This window comes from Lampetra planeri, chromosome 14 (genome assembly GCF_965212315.1).
Source record: "Lampetra planeri chromosome 14, kcLamPlan1.2.h2, whole genome shotgun sequence".
Taxonomy (NCBI): Eukaryota; Metazoa; Chordata; class Hyperoartia; order Petromyzontiformes; family Petromyzontidae; genus Lampetra; species Lampetra planeri.
The window spans coordinates 6,467,493-6,492,682 of record NC_136120.1 but is presented as its reverse complement, the minus strand read 5'-3'; the positions used below and the strand labels follow the sequence as shown (position 1 = coordinate 6,492,682).

General features: G+C 40.4%; 1 protein-coding gene across 1 annotated transcript in view; it reads right to left on the bottom strand.

Annotated features, from left to right (window-relative positions):
- The window catches only part of LOC144722257 (adhesion G protein-coupled receptor B3-like), a 94,662-nt gene that overhangs the window by 48,259 nt on the left and 21,213 nt on the right, over positions 1 to 25,190 (bottom strand). Inside the window, exons 4-12 of the mRNA XM_078600350.1 lie at positions 24,169 to 24,333; positions 18,068 to 18,112; positions 16,693 to 16,794; positions 12,839 to 12,945; positions 10,966 to 11,160; positions 10,738 to 10,806; positions 9,502 to 9,610; positions 8,743 to 8,889; positions 1,298 to 1,367 (exon numbers count right to left, since the gene is read on the bottom strand). Of these exons, the coding sequence (XP_078456476.1) occupies positions 1,298 to 1,367; positions 8,743 to 8,889; positions 9,502 to 9,610; positions 10,738 to 10,806; positions 10,966 to 11,160; positions 12,839 to 12,945; positions 16,693 to 16,794; positions 18,068 to 18,112; positions 24,169 to 24,333 (1,009 nt within the window). The remainder of the gene's footprint in view (positions 1 to 1,297; positions 1,368 to 8,742; positions 8,890 to 9,501; positions 9,611 to 10,737; positions 10,807 to 10,965; positions 11,161 to 12,838; positions 12,946 to 16,692; positions 16,795 to 18,067; positions 18,113 to 24,168; positions 24,334 to 25,190) is intronic.

The following is a 25,190-nucleotide window of genomic DNA, read 5'->3' as shown; positions in this document are numbered from 1 at the left end:
ATCGCTCCAACTACCCCGCATGCTGTATATACATGTTCACTTAACACTGTATATGCCACATTGTAATATCGTCTAAATTACTATGTATACACATCGCAATATTTAATTTTTTAATAATCATTTCTCAATACTTAGATTTACAATCATAGAAGATTAGTAGTGAACATACAAATGTTACAAATGTTGATACAGCTTTCGTTTTTAGTTAATTTAGAGTTTCTTATTTGGATCATACCAAATGTACATGATTGTCTGTTCTGGCCTGTGATCTCAATATCCCCTGCACAGTCATCGGATGCTCTGGCAATTCCGCATAGCACAGGCAATCAGCAGTAGGAATCAAACGATTGAGCCATTGCAAAGTGGCTCAGTGGCAAGTACAATAACCACCGTAATGCCATGGCAACGCGTATCGCATAGGAATTATTGTAAACACAGTGGGGGGGGGGGGATTGCACAGTATAATGTTCCGTGTTCGAATACCCAATGAACAATTAAAACATCATGCTACTTTCGGTTGTTTAATTAAATGTTGGTTGTAATTATGTGTACACACGGAAACACACGCACATGCAACTACACATACAAATGACATATATCCTGTTTAGCCCAATAGGGTGTAGAGTCAATTGTTGTTAGTGAGCACCTATTAAGGACAGCATGACACACAAGGAGATGTGTGACCAACACCATACCCGGCCACTCTTGTTCCACGAGTATATATGTTCTTTATATTTTCCGCAATTACGCGAATAATAATTTTGAGTGGTCGTGTAAAGTCGACTTAACCAATTGAAAACAAAGGAAAGGTTTGAGTACTATTCGCCACTCATGTTTTCTGTGGCCTAAAAATCCAAACCAGGTTTCAGGGTTTAAACTTTAGAGCAAAGTGCTTGACTACACAAAAGGATACAGATCCTCATTATAGCCTCAACTGACTATCTGGGAAAGTGCTGTTACCGGGCACCTATAAAGGCCAGAACAGTATATGAAGGGGTGGGTTGCCAGAACCATATCCGACCGCCTTTGCCTCCTTCGTGGAGATGTTTGCACATCATACCAGGTACTCATATGAGGCTGAGCCAATGTAGGGGAGGCCCAGGACTGGTTCAGAAATAAATTGTCAATGGTGTTGGCCGTGAGCGGGAATGAACTCGGGTCACTGGTTGGTAGTGCAGCATGCTAACCGCTGCATTTCCGTCCCCTCAACCACACCATAACTCCGTACACACACATTGATTTCTCTTGTACGATTTTAACGGAGGAATACTTTACTAGCACCGATATATGTACTAACCTTGGAGGTGGAAGAATGCTTCCGAGCGTCTTATAAAGCACATTCCCAACAACTGCTGACTCCTGCATGCCTAATGAGCACATGACAATAGATAAGGGAACACCAATTTCAACATGAATGCAATGTTACAACCACTACGCAAAAACAAAAGAACATGTCAAATTGTTAAGGATCGTGAATTTCATTCCTCCGTGAGAGCTGCTTAAATTAGATTAATAAAAAGTCCCGCCTTTAAACGGCAAATTTTAATTGAAAATGGTAGGAAGATTAGTAATATTTCCATTGTAACATTCAAAAAAGGCACATCTCATATGAAATGCGAATGGGAGTGGGGGAGTTCGACTTGATGGGGCTGTGCGAACTGGAGGGATTAAAATGGTGTTTGGATGTGTGTGTTGCGCCTAATTGCATGCAGCGCTGTGATAAAGGGCTAGTTTAACCAAGACTTATCCCACATTTCCACAATATGTTTCAAAAGGATCCCACTGTGATGCTGATGCCCAGATTGAGCTCAACCTGAGCCAAAAACTGAGCCCAAACGTAGCAAATATGGGCAATTCATTTCCACACTGCCTCAGCACATTTTGTTGCACTTTCCTTGCCCTTCTATCTCCAGTTGCCAACATTTGCCCTTTCCTACCCATTGCAGCCGAGTGTCCGTCCTCAGAAAGGCAAACCATCACGAGGCAGGGATCTCGGCTCGGTTGGGGGGTACGGGACAATGATCATAAATGCTTTAATTGACTAATAGGATGACATTTCTTCACAAGCTCACATTGCTATTAGGCTGTACTTCGTTCAAATATACATGTTTTTTTTATATTTTTTCTTTTGAGTATTCTTTTCATGTTCCTTTTTTCAACAACTTTCCATTACAATACATTGCATGAAGTTCGCAGTTGCAAAAGTGTTGTCAGCTATAACGCACATCTCCAGACGTATTTTTACTCACTGGCTTTTCGAGAATGAGTCATATCTGAATGTAACGAGAAGTTAACTTTTCTAAAGTATGACATTATGTATACATTAATAGATTATGCTTGTTCACGCCATGATATCGTATTCTTGTCAAGTGATAATCCACATCGAGTTCTTATTCAAACGTGAAGCGTGATGTAACAATAACATTGCATCTAACAAAAACAATTACGTGGCCAAATATTGGGATAGGTAAGTGCTGGCTACTGTGGCATGAGCATCTCATAAAGCGGTGATGTTGTTGCATTGCCACTGTGTCCGACGTTGGCCCAAAAAAAGAAAGAAACTGTGTCACTCTTCAAGACGTGAGCCTCCGCTAGGATGCTTTGTGTATGGATAAGATCATGGAATAAACAAAGTGGACCTGCTCAGGGAGCACTCTATCTAAGGCTTTGTACACTGTATCAGTTGCGGAGGCAAGGCATTATTAGCGCCATTGAACTCACAAACGAGAGGCATGGACAATCCTTTGGCTACCCTTTCAAGAAATTATCGGGATGCAAACAGGCAGCTGTTTTGTTTGTCTTTCGTTCCCATTGGGCATTTACAGCAGTTAAGAAAAAAACACGAAGAATGTCATCTGAGACTGCATGCATTTGTTCACAATTGCTGGCTGCCCTAAATAATTGTCTGTCACCACACTAAGAAGAAGGGTTGTAAGCGGATATAGAGTCTGTTATGGGATGAAATTCAGATTAAGTGTGTGTTTGCCGGATAAGCTGCACAGAAACGTTACCAAAATTGCATTGATGTCACAGCAATGCGATGACGCAGATGGGAAAGCAGTGACCACAACATTTGTTGATGAGGTTAAATGTGAACCAATGGCCTGTTAGGGATATAGTTATCCTGGCACATGCTGTGGCATTAGTAGATGCAATCTTAGGTATTGTTGTATTGCACACTCGAATTGCTATTTTTTTTATTAATCACAAAGCAACGAGTAATGTGTTTTACATCTGTATGCATGATCTTATGTATGGGCATGAGACAGGGTTCAGCTAGACAATACAATACCTGGACCGACGAAGAGGTCACACTCACGGTGTTTAACATCGTTTATCGATTGAGCAGTACCTACCCATTTTATGTCATCTCTCTTTACTCCCCTCATTATGGAAATGTATTCATTATGCCGGTTGGGATTTAGACTTAAAATCTAAACAATTATTGGTAAGTAAGCATCTCACCAACAAGGTGCTTTCTCCAACAATAGTAATGTCATCTCATGTACGCTTCGACAGGCAATCATTTACACCTTTAATCCCTGCCAGTCACTGCTGGCAGGAAGGTTAATTGCTCGGGAGGTCTCACTCTGCCCTCTTCCAGGAACAACGACTTCCATTGGCTTTTATTGACACTTCTATTGGCACGTCTATTGATACTTTCAGTCAACTTCCACTTGATAGTAGGTAACTCCTCTGTTGTCCCCTGGATCTCTCTGGATCTCTCTCTTTGGTTGTGCACACTTAAGATGTCCTATCCCTTTCCGGTGATTGACTTATTCTGTCCCATATTTGCTTGTCAATGTTATTGTATTATATTATCCTGTTTGCTTGGCTCCCTTATCTTTCATACACATTCAGAAAAAAAACCTCCCTCCTCTCAACTGTTTGCAATAACCCTACTCACTGGCCCTCATTTATATATACTATGAGCGAATAGAGCATCGTGACATGGATAATAATCTGCATCTTCGTTAGCATCAGTAGCAGCAAAAGTGGTAACAGAGAAATCATATTTGTTATCATCGTTATCATCATTCACACCATAATCAACATATTCATCATCATCACTATCACCATGAACATAATTGTCATCATCCTTATCACTGTCGTCATCATCATCATGAACACAATTGTCGTCATCGTAATCCTCATTCACATCTTCTTTATATTTTTATTCACGTGTGTGCTTGCATCCAATCTGATGCTTCCTGCATCGTTTTAGCAACACAAACCTGTTTTAAAGTCAGCACCAACTTTTCGTAATCGTTTTGCATGATGGAAGCAACATGCATACACGTGAATTTGTGCAGAATAGACTGCTACGCCTGAACAAACCTCTGACAGGGACTTCAACTTGTAGCATTATGAGTGTGAAATGATGATTATATAATTTCGATTTAAAGCTTTCGTGACTGCAGGGATTCATCTTCTTGGTTCTTTCGGTAAAGTCACGTAGAAGGGAAGTATTTATTTTTATTATTTTATTACTTCCCTTCTACGTGACTTTACCGAAAGAACCAAGAAGATGATTATATAATTATCAAGCTAAAGCTATCTCAAATCCCTACTTTTCACAACCGTACAAAAATTGCTTTTCTCTCCCTTTTGTTCTAAATCAATCATTGCCCATTTGAACTCTGCATCACATGTCCACTTGAATCTCGTGAACGGATGAGTCTTTGCCTTAATTTTCACATAGGATTCGATTATATTGTGGCAAAATATTTAGTGATTCACATGTCAGTCATAGCCCTTGCAACAAAAGGGTCCTGACAGTAACTAAAGGGGCATCAACACATGTGCAGTGAATTATCATCACTACACATCACAGACAACGAAACTGCCTTGTCCAATCTGCTGGATGGTAATGTGACAGAACACCTGGCTCACAATCAAAAGGTTAGAAGCTCAAAACCATTTCTATTTAAAGCTTTCGTGACTGCAGGGATTCATCTTCTTGGTTCTTTTGGTAAAGTCACGTAGAAGGGAAATAATTAAATAATAAAACATTTACATAATAAAATACAATTCTCACGACGTTTCGGCCACAACGCAAGCAGCCATCCTCAGGTGAAGAACAGGGCTGTCGGAAAGACAGCGTCCGGACGTTGTCTTTCGAGTAATGTGTTCGGACGCTGTCTTTCCGACAGCCCTGTTCTTCACCTGAGGACGGCTGCTTGTGTTGTGGCCGAAACGTCGTGAGAATTGTATTTTATTATGTAAATTTTTTATTATTTTATTATTTCCCTTCTATGTGACTTTACCGAAAGAACCAAGAAGATGAGCTCAAAACCATGTTGGATATCGATTTATCTCACTATCCCGTTAGGTTCAAAGAGGTGAAAATCACTTTGAGTGACGTCACAAGTGGCCACCCTAATGGGGCGTCTGTACCCTGCCATGGAAATGTGGAATTTCCTTCACTCGCTTGAGGCCAGCAATTCAGATAAGCGCTGCCCCATTGTGTTTGGGTATGGAGATACATTTTATTAAAATTAGAAAAATCCACACACTGCTCAACAACACCTCATTTATCTTGAGGCAGTGCTGTTTGTGAGTGTGTTGAGTTATTATTTTTGTTAAATCTAGCTTGTGCACCACTGCCAATACGGCGTCACCAAATAATTCGTTTTATTAAAATGGGTGTTTTAATACAATTTATTGAACACAGATCATGCAGCCAAAAATGCAAAGCAGACAGGGAGGACTGCACTCATTGCATGAACTCCAGAATTACAACTTTGGCAGTTGCAATATAAGGGTGAGACGAGAATGAACAATGGCAAGAAAGTGACTGGAGCAATTAACTGAGCATAGCCTCATCAGTCAACTAAACTACTTTTGAATTATATCCAGACTGAAGATTCGATGTGAGCAAGGAGAGAATGTTATTAGACGGGAGGATGAGGGATTGTACTTATAACCTATTTACCTATTTTTATTTTACCAGGTAAGGCCCACTGAACTATATATCTCTTTTTCAGAAGTGACCTGGCCACAAATGACAGCTCAATGTAGTGTCATGTGGAAATGTGTAGCAGCCAAATACTTTAAACGCATGCTTCTAAATGTGGATGGAAAACCCTGAGGACCCGGAGAAAAACCCAAGCAACCACTGGGAGAACATGCAAACTCTAAATATACGGGATCGAGCCTACCACCTCGTCCATACCAGACGAGGTCGTTAACATCTCTCCACCACGGCGCCATGTTGGGTGGAGTAGGCTGACAGTTTTTTCCGACGTCCACAATCCACCACCTCCAACAAGGCCCATGCTGCGACTCGTGCCTCTTATCACATCTTAACTAGGCCAGCGCAGCAGCTCCTCTCGGATAGTGGGGGGAAGGGTGGGGTATCAGCAGAGCTGTCGTGTAGTGGGGGGGGGGCACCATAACAGTGATCAGACTGCGAAGGGGAGTGAACTTGAGTGAGAGACCAGAGGGACATTTGGCGATGCGGGGCTCGCCCCACACCCCGAGCGCAGGCCCCCGATTCCACTGCAAGCGCATGCCACCCCAGTTTGCATGGAGCAGGAGATGTTATGTATTAATTGTGAAGCTTATCACTTCATGATGGAGAGCTTAATTTAGATAGTAATTCCACAAGTGCTCAAGTAGAAGATGTTCAAGCAACATTTGTGATTGAGATTCTACATATAACGTTTCCATTACGTTACTAATTGGAACGTGTTTTGACATTTCCTTTCTTCGGTAGAAATATTTTATTTATATATATGTAAAAATGCCCAAGGCCCAGGCTTGAAAATAACAAGCAATCAACACCATGGATATGAAAAGCAAGCGTTCCTATATTTAGTATCATTCTTGAAACCTTTATAATTGTCTATTATTGTTCGTGCCCATGCTCTCGTTTAGCTGCCCTGTAAATTGAAATGCAGCATCAATCTTGCTATTGTGGCAGGAGGAAACTTTTTTGTTATCTTGTGGAACACATTTCGTACGTGTTGTCTTCCAGACAAATGTTTTGAGATGTAATCCTCAACAAATTATAAAGGGATTAAAACCCAAAAGTTTAAATTAAGTTAATACCTTAACATTACCCAACAGTTGGGTTATTAGGCCATGCCACTGCTTGGATATTTCATTTGTAGTTACCATTATTTGAGTCAGACAAATAATGTGGGAACGATGCTCAACTTGCAGTCACAGGTTCTGAGTTAAAGAGCACGCATGAGTTACATTTTTTCCATTGATCAAATGAGAAGCACTTTGCTGGGATTCAGAAGTGGTTGCTCTAAGAAGAGGCAGCCTGATAATTGTTTTTTTACCCTTCTATCTGGCAACAAAACTGACACCTTTTTTACAAGGAGTCATGTTTGCATAGACCACAATACCTGCAACCATAATGCAAACAAAAAGCATAGCTCTGATAATGTATGCACTGTCCTTGAAAGGTGGACCGTTTGTCATCATCTGGTCCAACCCATGTGAGACTAGGCTCTAAGGAAAGCTGTCTCGGGTGTGGACCAATCAACTTCAAGGACAGTGCATATATTATCAGAGTTATGTTTTTTGTTTGCATTATGGCTGCAGGTATTGTGGTCTATGCAAACATGACTCCTTGTAAAAAAAAGGTGTCAGTTTTGTTGCCAGATAGAAGAGTAAAAAACCAATTATCATATTTTTTACTGGCAAATGAGGTTCCAATGGTGTAAGAGGCAGCCTACCATCGTCGAAATGTTAAATTCCCACCACTAGTTCAGGTCTGCTGAAAGGGATGAATGTCACACCGTGTTTCTGTATCAGGGAGCCAACTCTTCATTGATCGTGTTATTGGTTGGGAATGCACATATTAAAGTGGAATCAAATATTCTGCGGGATTCACCTCTGCTTTCTTTGAACCACTATGCTATGTTCAACTTGACTGATGTGCACTCTATTTGGGCTGAAAACATTACATTTGGTGCGACTCTTGTCCATGCAGTGTGTGCACTACACGACTAATAACAGTTAGGATTCACCAAGCATCTAAAAAATGACCAAATATCAAGGCTGTGTGTATACTTAACCCTTTCCCATTTCGAAACGACTGCAAGTTGCAGGATGAGTCCTGTTCACCGCTAAATCTCAGAACATGCAAGCGGTCAGCATATTTTTATTTAGACAGGGACAGCGTCGTTCCTTTTAAAGATATTGTCCTCAATGCAGAGAACTGTAGCCACATGACCACACTCTATGATAGTTGGTGCCAAATTGGGCAACAAGCCCTCCCGCATGGTATTGTGGGAATCTTGGTAGCGATAACGTTATTTAAAAAAAGTTTTTCTTCCGGTTCCATTCCGATGATGTACACGTTTCTATGGCGTACACATACGTCATCGGAATGAGAAAGGGTTAAGGGGAATGTGCACACTGTGCGGTTTTGGAAACGTGAGACATTTTTTTCATTCAGATTATTTTACATTGGAGAGGGAGTTTGGGGATGAGAAGGCATTTGTGGAGGTGGAGTCGTTACCAAGTAAACATACAAATTTTGGGCCTACGTTAGCAAGTGGATAGAACCGTTGGACCAATGTTGCCCAACTTTGGCCTACCGTTCCAGGCTTAAACTTGGACTTAAAGAGAGGGAGAATACTCGTGTCTACAGTCGATGGAAGGGAGTTCTAGTCCAAGCGATCAGCAGCAGAGAAGGCAGCGGAGGCATTCTGACAGAAGGCCTTGTGTGCCGGAGTGGAGGTCGTCGGGTGCGGGGAGGTGCGCTTCAGGCAATGAGCTTACCTGATGTGAATGATGACAGGGTCGCTTTCGAGATGGTCACTTTGTCTTCGGTGTTGCGTGCCCACTCCACCATGCCTCTCCTCGCCTTCACCGGAAACGTTATGTCGGCCGTTTCCTCCATGATGAACAGCTTGCGGATGCTGATAACTGTGCAGCGGGATTGGGCCGACAGCGTATCAATTGGTGTTCGAAGCCATTGACTAAATGCACACACATTTTAACGTGAACAGTCGGAGTGTTCAAACTAAACAAATATATATATTTTTTTATTTATCAGGTAAGGCACACTGAACTCTGTAGCTCTTTTTTTCAGAAGCGACCTGACAACAAAAACGATAGCTCAACAAAGTGGCTTATCACGTGGACATTTATAGCAGCCAAACACTCTAAATGCATTCAATCTAAATGCATGTTTCTAAATGTGTCTTCCTATAATCGAATACCACAGTTCCTCATTGTTTTATTATATATATATTATTTTACTTTATCCTTCTCTATCATCATGTATCCATTTTTATAATTTAAGTGTTAATTTGCTACCTTTCCCCTGAACAACTGCTCACATATCAGCTATTTTAAAATGTTCCAAATGTATGCAAGACATCGGTAACAAAGTGGTCTGTATCACAGCAAGTTTGTCAACCTCATTGCAGTTACTGCTCTGAAGTTACTATCCAGGTTTCTATTCACAAGGCAGCATAATTGATTTCTAATCACGGGGTAGAAATAATGACAATAATAGATTCTTGCTGAACCGACCTATGTTTTCCGTGATGAGGTATGATGTATGCACTGACTTTATGCCAGCTCCCACAATATGAATGAAGTTCTCCACAATTTTCATTAAGTCCAATGACGCAGGGTATAGCTGAAATGCAGACAGTACGATGTAAACATTCACACATTTGATAAATAACTACTTTTTTGTATTTCCTCATGGATTCATTCCCAATTAACTCATTTCACTCAAGGTTAGAGGTATGTGATAACGCCGCTGTCGATTTTCAATCACTGGTGTTCAATGTTCTTAGTGACATTGGGGTATTCTAGATTTGAAGATTTCGTGACTGTAAGGATCCATACTCTTTGGTTCTTTGGGTAAAGTCACGTAGGTGAAACAATTAAATGAAAATACAAAGAAATAAATAAATCACGACGTTTCGATTGCAACACAAGCAATCACACCTGATGTCACACCTGATGATGAATGCTTGTGTTGCAATCGAAACGTCGTGATTTATCTATTTCTATTTTTTCTTTTATTTTTACACCTACGTGACTTTATCGAAATAACCAAAGAGTATGGACAATGGGGTAGCAGTGGGATTTCAATGGCACAGCCATTGGTGACTTCAATCGTTGGTTCCTACAATTGCATGATTCATAACTGAATCAAAGTGTCTAAAATTTACTAAATGACTTGTATATTGACTGACATTTCAAGAATCATTTTTTTTGTTCAAACAATTGCATGCAAAACGGTGTGCTAAAATATGAAATCATGTTGTGTTGGTGTGAGCAAAAATATTCCACTGAATAGTTTGCTTTAATATGAATATATAACAGAATATAATATGATTAGTCATCACTTTTGAGTGCACGTTTTTACGTGTTCAACTACACATAGAAACACAAACTAATATTTTGTATTAGAGCTCCCATTAGCTTGGTTGGCTACATATGGTGTGAAAGAAATTCAATATACATACAGAGCTGGCAAATTCTCATGATACCCATCCTGCCAATCGTGAATCCTACAGGAATTGTCCAGGGTAGGATAATATGAATGAAATATGATTCCTGCAGGAACCACTCTGCTTTACTGTGTATATGTGCTGTATATGGATGATGGATTTAGTCAAGTGACAGAAATGCCCCCCCCGCCGCCCCCCGATTAAGTGTCAAGAAACATATTTAATTTACCGCAATCACATTTAAATTATCTGCTAATCATTAATACAGAAATATATTTTAGAAGCATTATTAAAAACCCACCTGCTGTGCATCATCCCACTTTTCTTTGTGTTCTTCTGAGAGCAGGTTGCTAAAAATTTGAGCGTAGTTCTGAGAATAAAACAGAATATATACCCATTAGACTATCGGGAAGGGAAATATAACCTTGGAAACATTACGTTTAAAAAAAATGCAATACTAATCATCACATAGTGTGTGTATATACCTGTACATATAAATATATACTTTATATATATAATTTAAGGTCACCTGGACATCCTCTGAAGATGGATTGTAACTGGCAGTCTTAAATGCCTCTGTAACGTTCTTTAAAATATCTACTGAGACGAGCAAGTCTCCGCTGTACATGTGCTTCAGGTGAGATGAATCAAAGAGATTTCTCATCACTTGTGCCATTCCTTCACTTGCCGATGGCCTGTGGCCTTTCGAAAGGTGTTCTTTCATCTGGTGCACAACAGAACGTGGAACACGGTTACACTTTTGACAAACAAAATACTTTTGAAATTACAAATCCTGAATATATATTCGTCGGATGTGCATCAGATATCACACTGTTGCATTTACTAAATACATTGCACATGGATTTGGATGAAGTTATGTGAAAGACCATTTTATGAAAGTACATTTTTACACAATTTGCATGCAAATGAGCATACATCCCAAAACAACCATAATAAAGGTTTTTTTTGGGTTAGATCACGTAAATATTATATATTTACGCGAAAGCCTACGTGTTAAACCATCCAAAAAGAAACCAAAACAAATATTCATATGTATACAGTGTTGGGACAAATACTCTTAGGGACCGCCTCTTAAACTTGGCACAGAACTCAGAGATGGTGGTACAGTCAGCACTCCACTTGGCTGGATTTAATTTCCCATTTCTGATGTGAAAATATTGTACCAGGCATGCATTATAGACTGAGCTGACCTAGTAAAGGCCATGGACAGATTAATGTACATATTGTGATTCAAGAGCAGTGCATTAACCCCTACTCGAAGACTCCCTCATTATTTATAGCACACATACATGTAAGGATATACAAAGGCAAAGATCCCCCCATAGCCTTAGAAGACTGTTGGGGCAGGTGCTGTTGGCAAGCACCTATGAAGGCCGGCATGGCACATGAGGGGGCAGTGTTTTTAAATCCTTTATATTAAGTTCACTTGCTTGCTTGCGCGCTTACGACCGTGCAAATCTTTTGGTCGTTTTTTAACCCACTTCCCGTGATCCAATCGAGCTGACATTTTGCACACAGACTCGTTGTGCGTGACAATTTATTTTCGTGAACATTTTTTTTCAAAATTTTACACTTTTTAGGAAAAAAATAATAATATTTAATTACCAATTGCTTAATGGTAGCAGGCAATCATCTGACCCATAGGTGGCAGCCATCTCAAGCCAGAGGACGAGAGGACTCTAGCCGCCACACATATAAAGGATTTATAGTGAAAAAGTTTGTTTTTACGGGTTAATTTTTTACACACCGCACTAGGTACTCATTTGAGGCTGAGTCGACCTAGGGGAGGCCCAGGACCAGTTTAGATAATCGCCACTGATGTTGGCCGTGAGCGGGAATTGAACCCAGATCGCCGGGTTCGTAGTGCAGTGCGCTAACTGTTGTAATACCGCTCGCCATTGTAAGGATATAAACACACGTGCATTCAAACGTGAAACCACATTACACACAAATGCAAATATGCACACCGATGTGCATGCATACCACAAAGATAAAAACAATCCCCAAATAGCCAGAACAGACTGTTGGGGCAAGTGCTGTCTATGAAGATCAATATATTTGTTTCAGAAATCAAAGGTGGCTCAGATATTAGCTACTGATGCTGGCTGTTGGAGGGAATCAAACTCAAGGTTTATCAGGTATGTAACACAGTCCGCTAACCTCAACACTACCACTGCCGGTAACACCAGAGCACACACCACGTTGCACATGTGCACACACCAACACAATACAACAAATTGCAATTTCCTCGCAAAAATTGGACTTGGTGGAGTCTAAATTGAAAATTATTTATAATACCCCCATTGCAACAAACACAGACTTCAAATATTTCCTTTTTTCATCTAGCAAAAATTTTGTCCGAAAATAATTACAGACTTTACCGTTTGCAGAAGCATGTTGAAATGATGTGACACACAAAGTGAATAGCTTGGTGGCTCCCAGTATGCAAGCCCCCGGGAATCCAATGAGCATCTCCGCGTGATGATCCCTGCGCATGTAAACACACACACACAGTCAAATGAGTCTGGAGAAAAAAAATCACGTCACAGGTAGACAGCAGAAAGATGTTTTTTTGTTCAATTATGTTTTGTCAACACCTGTAAGAATGCACCATATGCTCAATTATGTTTTGGTATCTTCAAAATAGATATATGTATTAGGCCCATTGGTTTACTGCATTACATGTATTAACATGATTATGCGTGCTGTTGTAATGTAATGGTTAGCACATAGAGATCACCCGTTCGACCTCCAAGTACAGGGCACTTGAAACAATGACCAAGTTTCTTAGATGCCCCCGCCCCACGCTTCCAGCAATATAAATGGGTCCCCCACAGTCGATCGGTTGGTGGCGTTGGGTGGGGTAAAGTGTGGGTCCTCCCACCTCTTCCAAGACGTTTGCCAAGTGTGGAAGAGTAGACCAAAATACTCTCTAGAGGGTCACAATGTAGAGCCCCCTCTAGCGCGGGGAGGCCCTTCTTGCAATAGTGATGTGAGCAAGGCATTTTTGGGTAGCACCTTTACATAATTTTTTTACTGTGGTTTTACTCTAGAGAGATTGTCCCCGACCATGGAAATGTGGAATTACCAGCACTGGCTCGGGGCTGACAATGACGTTAATGCCTGCACCAACAGCGAGACCCTTTCGTTTTTGCCTTTGATATATGGATTAGAGTGTAGGTGGTAAAGTGAAGCTTGCAATATAATTTCAAACATGCGTTTTGACCAGTGGTTCTTAACCTGAGATGCAGGAAACCCCTGGGGATGTGAGTTGCCCTTTCTGGGGGTGCGAGATATGACAGATTTTTTTAAAGGTAAATCGTCCTGGCATGCATTAAGCACAGGCACGTAAGTATAACTACTTTGTTTCATCAAGCCTATGTATTTATTAACATTGTATGTTTTTAACGATTCAGAACCAAAGGGGTGCAAGACTGCAATAAAGGTGAATAACTACTGGTTTAGACTATTTAGCATATGTTGCTGCTATAAATGTCCAAAATATAAGCGACTTTGTTGAGCTATCATTTGTGGCCAGGTTGCTTTGCCTGGTAGGATGGGGATGGCATAATTTTATTTATGTTTTGGTAGCTAAAATGGTGACATTTTGGAAATTATACATATATATATCATTTATCCCACGACTAGGTGAACACTGTCTAAAGAACACCTATTTCTTGTGGAAAGGTGACTTCTATAAACAAAAGGAAGAAGCAGCAATGGGCTGTCCTTTGTCTCCTGTGATGGCGAATTTGTAAATGGAAGATTTGAAACTAAAGCAATAGCTTCAAGCACACTAAAACCCTCTGCTTGGTTTAGATATGTGGATGACACATTGGTGGCCTGGCCACATGGCAAAGATACACTTAATGAATTTATAAATCATCTCAACTCGCAAAACCCATCCATCCAGTTCACCATGGAAGTGGAAGCTGACAGAACTCTACCATTTCTGGATATTCTGCTCGGACGGGGTCGAAATGATAAAATAACACACAGCGTTTACCGAAAGAATACGCACACTGGCGTCTATCTGAATGCAGAGTCACACCATCACCCGGCACAGAAATCTGCTCTCATCAAGAAGCTCATTCATCAGGCTAAGAAAGTGTTAGATGGTGATAGTCTGCGAAGTTAAATTAAACATGTTAAAGAAGCGCTGCAATTGAACAGTTACAATTATGCACAAATCAACAGGGCATTGAATGCCCAAACCAAATCAAATAACACGAGTATTGAAACTGCCCAACTAATAAAACATATTAAAATACCGTACATTGCGGGAGTAACTGATAAACTGCCAGATGTTTGGATAAACAAAACATCCGATTCAGATTTGGCATGGTACATAAAATACAGAAATTAATATCTGGCACGAAAGATTAATTACGGAAGCTATCAACAGAAGGTGTGTACCGGATTAATTGCATTTGTGGCAACTGCTATGTTGAGCAAACAGAACGAATGATCAGCAGGAGACTAAAAGAACACCAAAGAAGTATTAAATACTCCAAAATACAACTGTCAGCAGTAGCAGAACATGCTTGCCAACAAGGACACTCAATTGATTTTGATCATGTTGAAGGTCTGTGCAATACTAGTTACTACTGGCCAAGACTAATTCGAGAATCTATCTAAATTGAAAGAAGTAAAAATAATTTGAACCATTCGGATAGCTACCGACTTCGTGCTGCGTGGAAGCGAATCATCAAATAATACATTATTTAAATGCATGCCTATACAGGCCACCATACTTCAATAGGGATTACCGTTGGTACAGCTATTTTAGTACACATAATGGGCAGGAAGTACAAGGTCAATGGGCTCGCATCATGCACGTGCATAATGTACGTTGACTCATTAATCCCCCCACAAGTATGGTCACGACATCTACGCCTCAATAAGAGGAACGAAACAGGTGGACTTCTCCACAAATCTGGCTGTCGCCTGATGAAGCAAATTGTAATCATTGTAATTACTGACGAAACGTCGTACTCAGATTGTAAATGTTGTGGCTTGGCTCTCCAACACACTGGTGTGCTGTAATAGTGATGAATTGGCATGCTATGTTTACGTGACAGCCCATACTAGTTGGCTGTGTGGGGTGGTGGCGGGTTTAACAACACATTTATATAATTACGCAATCTAACCCTAAAAACCTATATTATGGATATAACATTTACATTGTAGTTTCACCCAATTAAGCAAATGCAGCTAAACAAACAAACATTAAGCTGGGAAATGTATTCACAGAAAAGTAATTACATACAGAATGTTGACTATTTTATTACTTTGTATTCTTTGTTTGTTGCTGCATTTATCGTTGTTGCTGTTGTTGTTTTTAACGATGACGAAAGTTAAGTTTATTATTTTTGTACCCATGCGGCAATAAATTGTTGTATTGTTTTAACAGTGCCTCAATGTTAATTTCTGGGTTTAGCCTCTAACATAATCGTATCAACAGCTGCCTTGCCACAGACAAGTTTCCCTGCCATGGGGATGAGGATTTCCACCACTGGCTCAGATAAACTACCAGCGAAGATTAGCGCTGCCCAATTAATTGTTTGAAGCACAGAGACACTTTGAATTTCATTTTTGACCATCACAGCTACGACATAATCGTTAGCAATAATTAAAGCAACTACCATAAGCCAGTAGAATTCTGCTCTGTAACCCAGTTTTTTTTATAAGAACTAGCATAAAGGATTTATGGTCACAAGGTTAATTACAATGTTTTACCTTTCAACTAATAAAATAAAATAAAACCTAAACGATGACTTGAAGGTGTCTTAGATTGCGGAGTGAAAATAGTTCTCAATACATCAGTCAATTGATTAAATGTCATCGCCTTCAAGATATTTAACAAGACCCCTTACCAAACTCATTATTTATGTTACATTCAATGGTAAGATAAATAAATAATTCATACGTCGCGTACATTGAAAAAAAACCTTTTATGCCCACTGGTTGTTCAAATAAATTTCTGTTGTAGACTTCAATGACAACACAAGGGCAAGGCATTCCAGTAACATTTAATTTTCTCTGTCAACTTAAGCCCGTGTACCTTGACAACAGAACAAAAATAACGTGAAGACGAGAGCCTTTGCAAATTGCCACTTTCACGGAGCTGGTACAATGATTACAGCATCAGTGTTTGCGACATAGCAAGCCAATGTAATCTGGGCACTCAGGTGGAGTGCGCGCGGTACTTTAATTAAATAATCACCCTCCTCACCAGAGGCGTTGGGTGGGCAGCGATTGATGGCGGTTTCTCCGGCTGATATTTGTTTCCACGTCAGCCCAATGTGGACATCCTGGTCGCAAAATTCATGTAAAGCTGCGGGGTGGAGGGGGACATAAAAACCAGAACTGTCACTGATATTTTCAACTGAAATTATTTCATATTACACCTCCCCCAAATCCCCACCACACACAAACACACACCAATTAGCCCACAACTACAAAGGGAGAGTTTTAATTTTATATTGTCATCAGCTGTTGTGAAAATTATTAAAACGAAATGTGTGCGTTTTATTTACCGCATGAGTTTGCGCTGCCAAACTGGCTTTCACCCACTGTCATATGAAATGTCAAATGAAGTTATTATCTGGATTATAGTAGCATTGAACACCCACTCTTGTATGCTATTATGGTTTCATTTCTCACACATTAAGCCATGGGATGCTGCTGTGGTGTAATTGTTAGCACAGCGGGCTTGCACTCTCCTGCCGTGGCAGTTGGAACAACGGGGTCCGCATGTCTTAAAATCACCGTGCCTCTGTCCACCAAACAGCATGAATGGGTTCACCACAATTAGTTGATCGGCAGGTAGCATGCGGTGGGGTAAAGTGTGGGTACTCTCACCTATGCCAAGGTCTGGTCAGTATCGAATCGTCGGCAAAAAATACACGTGGAGGCCCGAAAATGGCACGAACACGTAGCCGTAGGGTTGCACCGTTAAGTTTGACTTCACTTGAGATCATGCGTTTTTAAGTTTCAACGTAAAAAAGCTGTGCTTTTATATTCGATTCAATATGTTGACAGGATACATCTGTATTGAAGATGCATGTTTAAAAGCTTTGCCAAGCAATGTCAAAACAACCCTTTGTGTTTTACGGAGCATTATAATTTCATGTTGTAAAATGAGACAATTATTTTAGTTATTTACTTGCACTCCCTGGTTAACATGAGATGGCCACTCTTGTATTGTATCGTCTTTATTCTGTGCAGTGTGAAACAAAGACAAATACCCCCCCCTCCCCTATAGCCTTAACAAACTGTTTGGGCAAGTTCTGTTAGCGAGCACCTATAAAGGCCAGTATGACACACGAGGGGGTGGGTGGCAAACACCACGCCCAGCCATCTTTATCTCCCTAGCAGCGATGTTTGCACACCGCATCAGTTACTAATTTGAGGCTGAGTCGACCTAGGGGACGCCCAGGACTGATCCAGATAATCGCCACTGGTGTCAATCGTGAGCAGGAATCGAACCCAAGTGGCCGGGTTCATAGTGCAGCGCGCTAACAGCTATGCCACCGCTCGCCATTTTATTCATTTTTATACATATATATACACACATACACACACATACACATCAAATGAATATCCACCTGTGCATTTTCGACCGTTGCATTTTCTTAACTCTTCTAGAGAGCCTGTAACAAAATGAATAAAACATTATGACCAATGTCGACTGCTTGCACACGATAGGGAATGTATTCAAAAATGTGTTTTTTTTACAAAGCCTTAAGATGACGAAAGGCTGCATAGACGAAGTGTAATTCATTCACCTGTAGAGTGGCACGCTGCTCATTGATTATAACTCTCTGTTCATTTGTAAACGTGGATTACCTTTTTTTCTAGAGCCACGTTATTTTGAAATGCGACTTAGACCTCAACACAAGGGTCGAACATCTATAAAGTATGAAAAGTAAAAATAGGTTTTACCCTATCTGGCAATAAAACAGGTCTTATGGTGTTCAAACTCCAAATAGATACCTTTTTCAAGAAATCAAGTCTGCATTATGTAAATAATTTTAAGCTTTGAGGTTTTTAAAATAAAAAATTTCCAATTTTAATGGGACAATTCTGGCGTCAGTTTGTTGGGTCAATGCAAGGATGGCAGCAGTGCGAGGAAATGTATGTATGTTGGAACTTCTTTTGCACCGTATGTCACCAACCGTGCTAATCGGGGTTCTACATTATCAGTACAGTGCTGTCATATTTCAAGGTCAAAGATCCCTGATATGTATTAATTTATAAGAAAGCAATGTTAGTAATTACATTACATGTTACTTTGATAAGACAAAATCTATGATGATGTTCCTTCTGAAAATGGTAAGTAATCACTAAACGGATTCAAAATAATCATTAGCATTGTTATGGATACTTTAAATAAAAAAAACATTGATAAGCAAAGTCTTCTTCAAATAAAATATGTATTATCCTCGCAGCAATGCCCATCTGTGACTAAATAAATGCAGAGTCCTTGAGTAATATCATGGACGGAGCTAAATGGAAGGACAATATTGCTGACGTCTTCGAGAAAGGACGTGGCACACAGAGAGACTGTAAATAAACTTTAATCTTCCGGCTTCAACATGTTGACACGTTTTAAAGAGCAGAAGAGGCATGCCTCACAGCCTCAATTCAATTGTAAAGACCAGTTATTTGTGATTTGGAATGTTCCAGCGGATAGCATATTTTAGCAATGTTTATGATGGGTATATTTTGCCTCTTATCCCACAATTTGCCTGCTTTGACCTTATTGTGCTATCGCACTCTGTGCAGAATTTTAATCCAAAGCCAATACTGCGGTAGCCTTTTCCCACAGTTATGGGCAGCACATGCACGTCAGGATAAACGTTCTCCACGGTGTTCATATTCCCTGCGAATCTGTTTGTGTTTCTCACCCTGGCTGGAAGGCACGATGTTAATTTTAGTCTTCATTTGTTGATGATCGTTTGTAAATGTAAGCCAGGCAGATGGAAATGCCACTAAGGTATCAAAGAGCAGCGCTTATTACACGGTGTTGTAACAATAATGAGGATCACATAATGCAGGTATTTTTTATATACTCTTTATTATAAAATAGTACCTGTTCTTGCATTGGAATGTAACACAAACATCTCTGAAGCTATTAAAAAAGCGGACATAACAGCACTTGAATTGCAAATGCCAAATGTATTGAAATTGCATTTCTGTTTATTTGATACTACCATAACTTTAAATAGACAGACCCTACAATCAATATTGGCACATATACATTAAACAAATTATTATCTTTGGCAACGTGCATATACAATTTATTAGTGTGAATATATGATAATTTTTATCGACGGTCTATTAAAATCCCAGATTTAAGCATTTGCTCAGTGGATAATAAATGTGTCTAACCTGCTTTAAATCATGAAATACCTATATCCATACTGTTGCATATAATTGAATAGTATTTGTCCAAACGCATCGTTATAGCATTTTGGGCCAGTTTCATTATATTTAATGATTTCGTACAGCTGTAAATAGCCTCCCGAGGTGCTGGATTGATGGAATCGGGGGGTGTAATTGAAATATCTGATTCTCTAGACACAAGGCCACATTGCTCATGAAAATTAGTCCATTAAATTTTGCACGTCGTGCGATCATTACTCATGCAGCCGTGCTGGCCGGTGCAGCTTGCGCCAGTGCAGACATCCGTGACTTATCCGCTGCGCATGGCTATCCCTCAGCACAGGGGCAGGACGTTGAGCTTACAAACAGTGGCCCATACAAATTTGGAGTATTACCGAACAGGGAGAGATGACTTACCAATATGCGTGACAAGTTACAATGTGTGCACTCACTTGCTGAAGCCTATTGTATTCAAGGTTCTCCCATGCATGTGTGAGCAGTGGGAGAGTGCTCATGTAGCCCATTTGTGGCCCTGAGCCTGTGGTGGAAATTTCATATTCGTATTGTCGGGATGAGTAGAGTTAAGAACTTTATCATCCAAAAGAAAAATGGGACTCATTTTATATTGTATCTTGCCCTGGAAGTACCATGTTCCAAGTCAATCTCCAAAGAGGCTTGTAAACTCGGAAACTTCGGAAAGTGACTCAAGCACCCTAACCACAGTGGTCACCCATTACTTCTGAAATATTGTGCGGAGCATTGAAGGGGCTTATTTGCATAGCCCAAGCAGTGATAAATGTGCCATCTGCCCTAAAGGGTGTGAGCCATATGATATACATAGCCAGTAGAAAAGCACCAAAGCGCCAGCTTAATTAAACACATTTTTATTCCTTTCCCTAAATTATTATGAAAATAAGTAGGCTTGCTGCCATTAATGTTAACCCGCATTGATATACAGTGAAATATATTCGCGTTAAAGCTGTTAGACCGGCCTATATTTACATTTTGTTTGGTAATAAATGATGTTGCTGCACTGTGGAAATTGCTCCTTAATTTGCATTTAGCACGGGATGAGCAACTTTTTACATTTTATTCCTGATTGTTATGAACATCTAAGAAAAAAATCCACCAAGAGATTGCCTGATTAAATTCCAGCAAATGTATTTCAAATATCCCGGGGTGAGTGGGGCGAGGGTGTATTACACCAGGGGATTCAACAAATAACCTCCTGCACCTGTTAATTAATATATAATGAGAATACATCATACAGCAGGTGACTAAATTAGCCGTGACATTGCCACAAATCGTCCTTCTCTTGCAAATATATAGCACAGTATAACGCCGAATATCCAACTCATATAGTCAGATATGTGAACAGATCGGATATGTGAACATCTAAAGAAATTTACGGTTATGCCATCGTGCACAAGTACTGCACTGCGTGTGAGCAGTTAATTGGTCATGGCAGATATGTGACGTTGCACCCGCAGGATTACTTCAACACACAATAACTTGTTAAGATTAGAGGTCGGCCGAAACCGAAAGTAAGCCGAAAGTAAAAAATTGACTTTCGGCTGAAACCGAAACTATGCCTAAAGGGGCCATTTGCCAACTTTCGGCGCCGAAACCGAAACCGAATTTCGGTCGGCCTCTAGATAACATATGGCTGTAATGCCTGTTGAGTAATTTGCAGGTAATGTTTCAATATTGGATGTTTGGTCAATACCAGTGGCATTCTTTTAGCCTTGGAATTAAATCAGAGAGCCGTGTAGAACAGGGGGGGGACATACAAACTCCACACCGAGTCAGGAATCGAACCTAGGGTCTTTTTTGCTGAGGCACGAGCAATACTATTGCACCATCTAATTAAAAGATATCGAAGAGTGTGTATGATTTCAACAACAGCCTAGTGGGTTGGGTGAGGCAGTTCTTGAAATAAGTGGTTTGATTCCAATGACTGGGACAATTATCTTTTTGAAGCTGTGTTGGCTCTGGATGAAAACAAATGTGAGATGGAATTATTCAGTAAATTATAAAGACCTGCACAGCAATGTAAAGATCAGAGACACTCGGTGATATGTGATTCTTAGTTTGTAGCATGCTGCTTTCCTGTATGATTTCAGGCATCTATGTGTGTGGATGTCTGTGTGCGGATTGAATGTGATTGGCACTGTAGTTAGAGGGTTTGACTCACAACGAGAACTTGTTAAGTTCAAACCCTGCTTGGAGTAATAACAGCTTACTTTTCCTCCTGTGTTTATAAAAACACTACCACCTTGCATGTTGCTGTCAATATTCATTGTTATGAGTATACTGGCCTCCAGCAGAACAAAGACGGGCACTACATCACACACATTCAGATGTACTTCTGCGGCCATCTGGGACGCTCTTGCTTCTGATATTAGGAAGCCACAGGAGCATTGCACCTTTAAGTCGAGATTGAAAACTAATTTCTTTACAACTTTTTTAGTTTAGTTTATTGTCCTTCCACCGCCGATAAGCACGGTTGGCTACATACATTGCGAAATTAGTTCAATGGACATACATACGGCAGAGATAAGAGGAACACTAGCGCTTACTTGAGCAGAGATAATTTGACAATTGACTTTGACTTGCCATTGTACGTATACATCTTGGGACGTAATTTCCATTTCCTCTTAGAATTCTCAACGATTTTAATTAACTTAACATGTGGGTCATTTCCACTAAAACATGACACTCCACCACACGCTTTGAATTTGCATTAGGTAGTTCTTGAAGACCGAATGCTCCAAAAGTTAATTCCCTAATTGATTTCCCTTTAAAAATCGTATTCATTATGAGACGGATGCCCATGGCTGCGCTGCTCAATACTGGTTCTCTGATTATTGGACGTACAAAATTAAACCCTAAGATTCTTCAAGGTGCCTTAGTCTCGCTCTGTGAGCCAGGGGTATTAACATGAAGCCCTAAGAATTATAAAAGTATCTTATATGTGTGTCATTACATCATCAGCTATGTGTATGTGTGAACAGTATATATGCACATGTGTGGTTATATAGACTGCTCATATCATACTAGTTGATGTATATAATACTTTCCTGCTGCAAAACTCAGTCGTTATTTCTATAAGTAAAAAGAATGATTAGTTTCCTGGTACATACAATATTTTTTTCCTGAAACTTATGGATGGATTCCTCTGCCAGTCTTATTTTCTGTCTCTGTCATGCGCTATATTTTAATCTCGGTATCTAATGGCTCCTATTCATGATTTACCCATCACCTATTTCACATTTCCACTTTCATGCGTGTTAAAACATTTTATTATTATTTTTGTTTTGCATTCACCACCGATTTAGTTTCTCATAATTTTCCAAATTGTTTAAATATAGTTCTCTGTGGTCTATATGTCTATTGTCTTGCATGTTCATCCCTCTTCATATATCTTCCCACTCTCAGTGTCACCGTCTATTCGAATGTTAGTTATATATTTTTGTATTGTTGTGATGTTACAATTGAAAAAGGAATAACAATCTCTCCCAGATAGTGTGTAGTCACGTGCACTGTCAATGCATATTCTACAGAGAAAGGTGCAACTTAGCGATGTACAAGATTACAATGATATTTTTTGTAATTATACACGTGTTTGCGAGGTAGTGTATGTGTCCATAATACACAATGTTTTTTTAAAGCACATAGCAACATTGGTTGTTCTTAACTCCCGGGTTATTCCTTCCTATTTGTCGAGTGCTACGTATGGGGATTTTTATATAGATATTTCTTAAATGCTATCGATAGCAGGGAATTGATTTCCCAGGTGGATTAACCAGACGTTATTAGCTGTCACTAGGCCACGTAGTTATGAAGCCCATTATGATACAAAAATGGTGTCTGTGGTCAATGGCAGTGGTATCTCAATAATACCGTAATACTAAAATAAAATGAAAATATTCATAAAATATCAAACAAACACTGATAAGTGCATAGAGAATTGAGAGATGGAAGCTTGGAATAACACTGATATACAGAAAAAGGAACACATGGATTACAGAACATACACCGTATAATAATATCAACGTGGTCTTGGGGAAGACACATCACTGGAAGGGATGATGGCCAATGGTCAAGAATAACGATGGAGTTGCAGCCAGGAAATGGAACGTGTCTGAGAGGCCATCCGTATGAGGAGATGGAGCGATGGAATTAACTCGTGTGCAGGTTCAACGTGGATCATTATTACAGGGCATGATTAAAAGAGGCAGCGACAGCTCGGAGAGACCTCCATTCAGCAGTGAATTGACCATGGTGAATGCAGAAAAAGAAGAATATAAAACCATCTTACTTGGGCAGTCAGCATTATAGCAAGGGCGCTCTTCAGACACACTGCCTCTGCAGTCGGAGCCCCCGAATGAAGGCTCCATGCAATCCCGGGTCCTTTGCTGCGTGCCATTGGAACAGCTCACCGAGCAGGGACTCCAACTCGTCCACTTGGACCAGTGTCCATCCACTGCAAAAAAAAGCGAGGTGGAATTGAGATTATTACACGTTTCAGACACGATTCAACTTCACTTACGGCAAGTGCAGTTTGCTCAATCGATTAATTTGGGTTTTCGTTTATATACGGACACCATGACAATAAAATCGCCTCAAGATGCTGCACGTGAAAAAATAAAACATCTACGGATGTATACACAAAAATAAAAGTGTACAAAACATAAGATAATTACTTTCAGGAAAAAATATTAATGCATTTTTAAAGCTCATAATCTTACTATACATATGTAGCGACATAGAATGGATCACTACGGCACGTAGCGCTGGGTACAATAGAATAAGGAAATATGGGTGTAGCAGCCAGCACAGCATGTAATACCATTCAGTGGGTCACTAATGTGCGTGGTGTTGGCTGCTGGCAGAGAGGGGCATATGATGGGTGGGAAACTGCTCCCGCCAAATTTGAGACGCTGCCGACTTCACGCTCAGAGATGCCCACCCTTGGGACGCGTGGCCTGCGAGGCCAAGTTTCCAAGGGATGCCGCGCCAAGCAGGGACAGTTCATCGCACCTCCACCGTCTTCCACCCCGTCGACCTCCGCTCCTCTGAGCCCAAATGAATCCAGCACTTGACGACCACGGAACCACCCGTTAAGCCGTCGGAAAGCCATCCAAGGAGGAAGGAGCGGCCGACAATCGCTTCTTCTCCCCCCCATCTTTTGTCCCGGAGGGGCTGCGCCCATGAGGCCATCTTCCATTAGTCCCTGGGGCACCCGAGAAACCCGCCCTTGTCCCACCCGGGGGCCCGGCGACGAGGAACCGTTCGAGAACTGTGCGGTTTAAATGACCGCCCCAGTCATCCTATTTATCC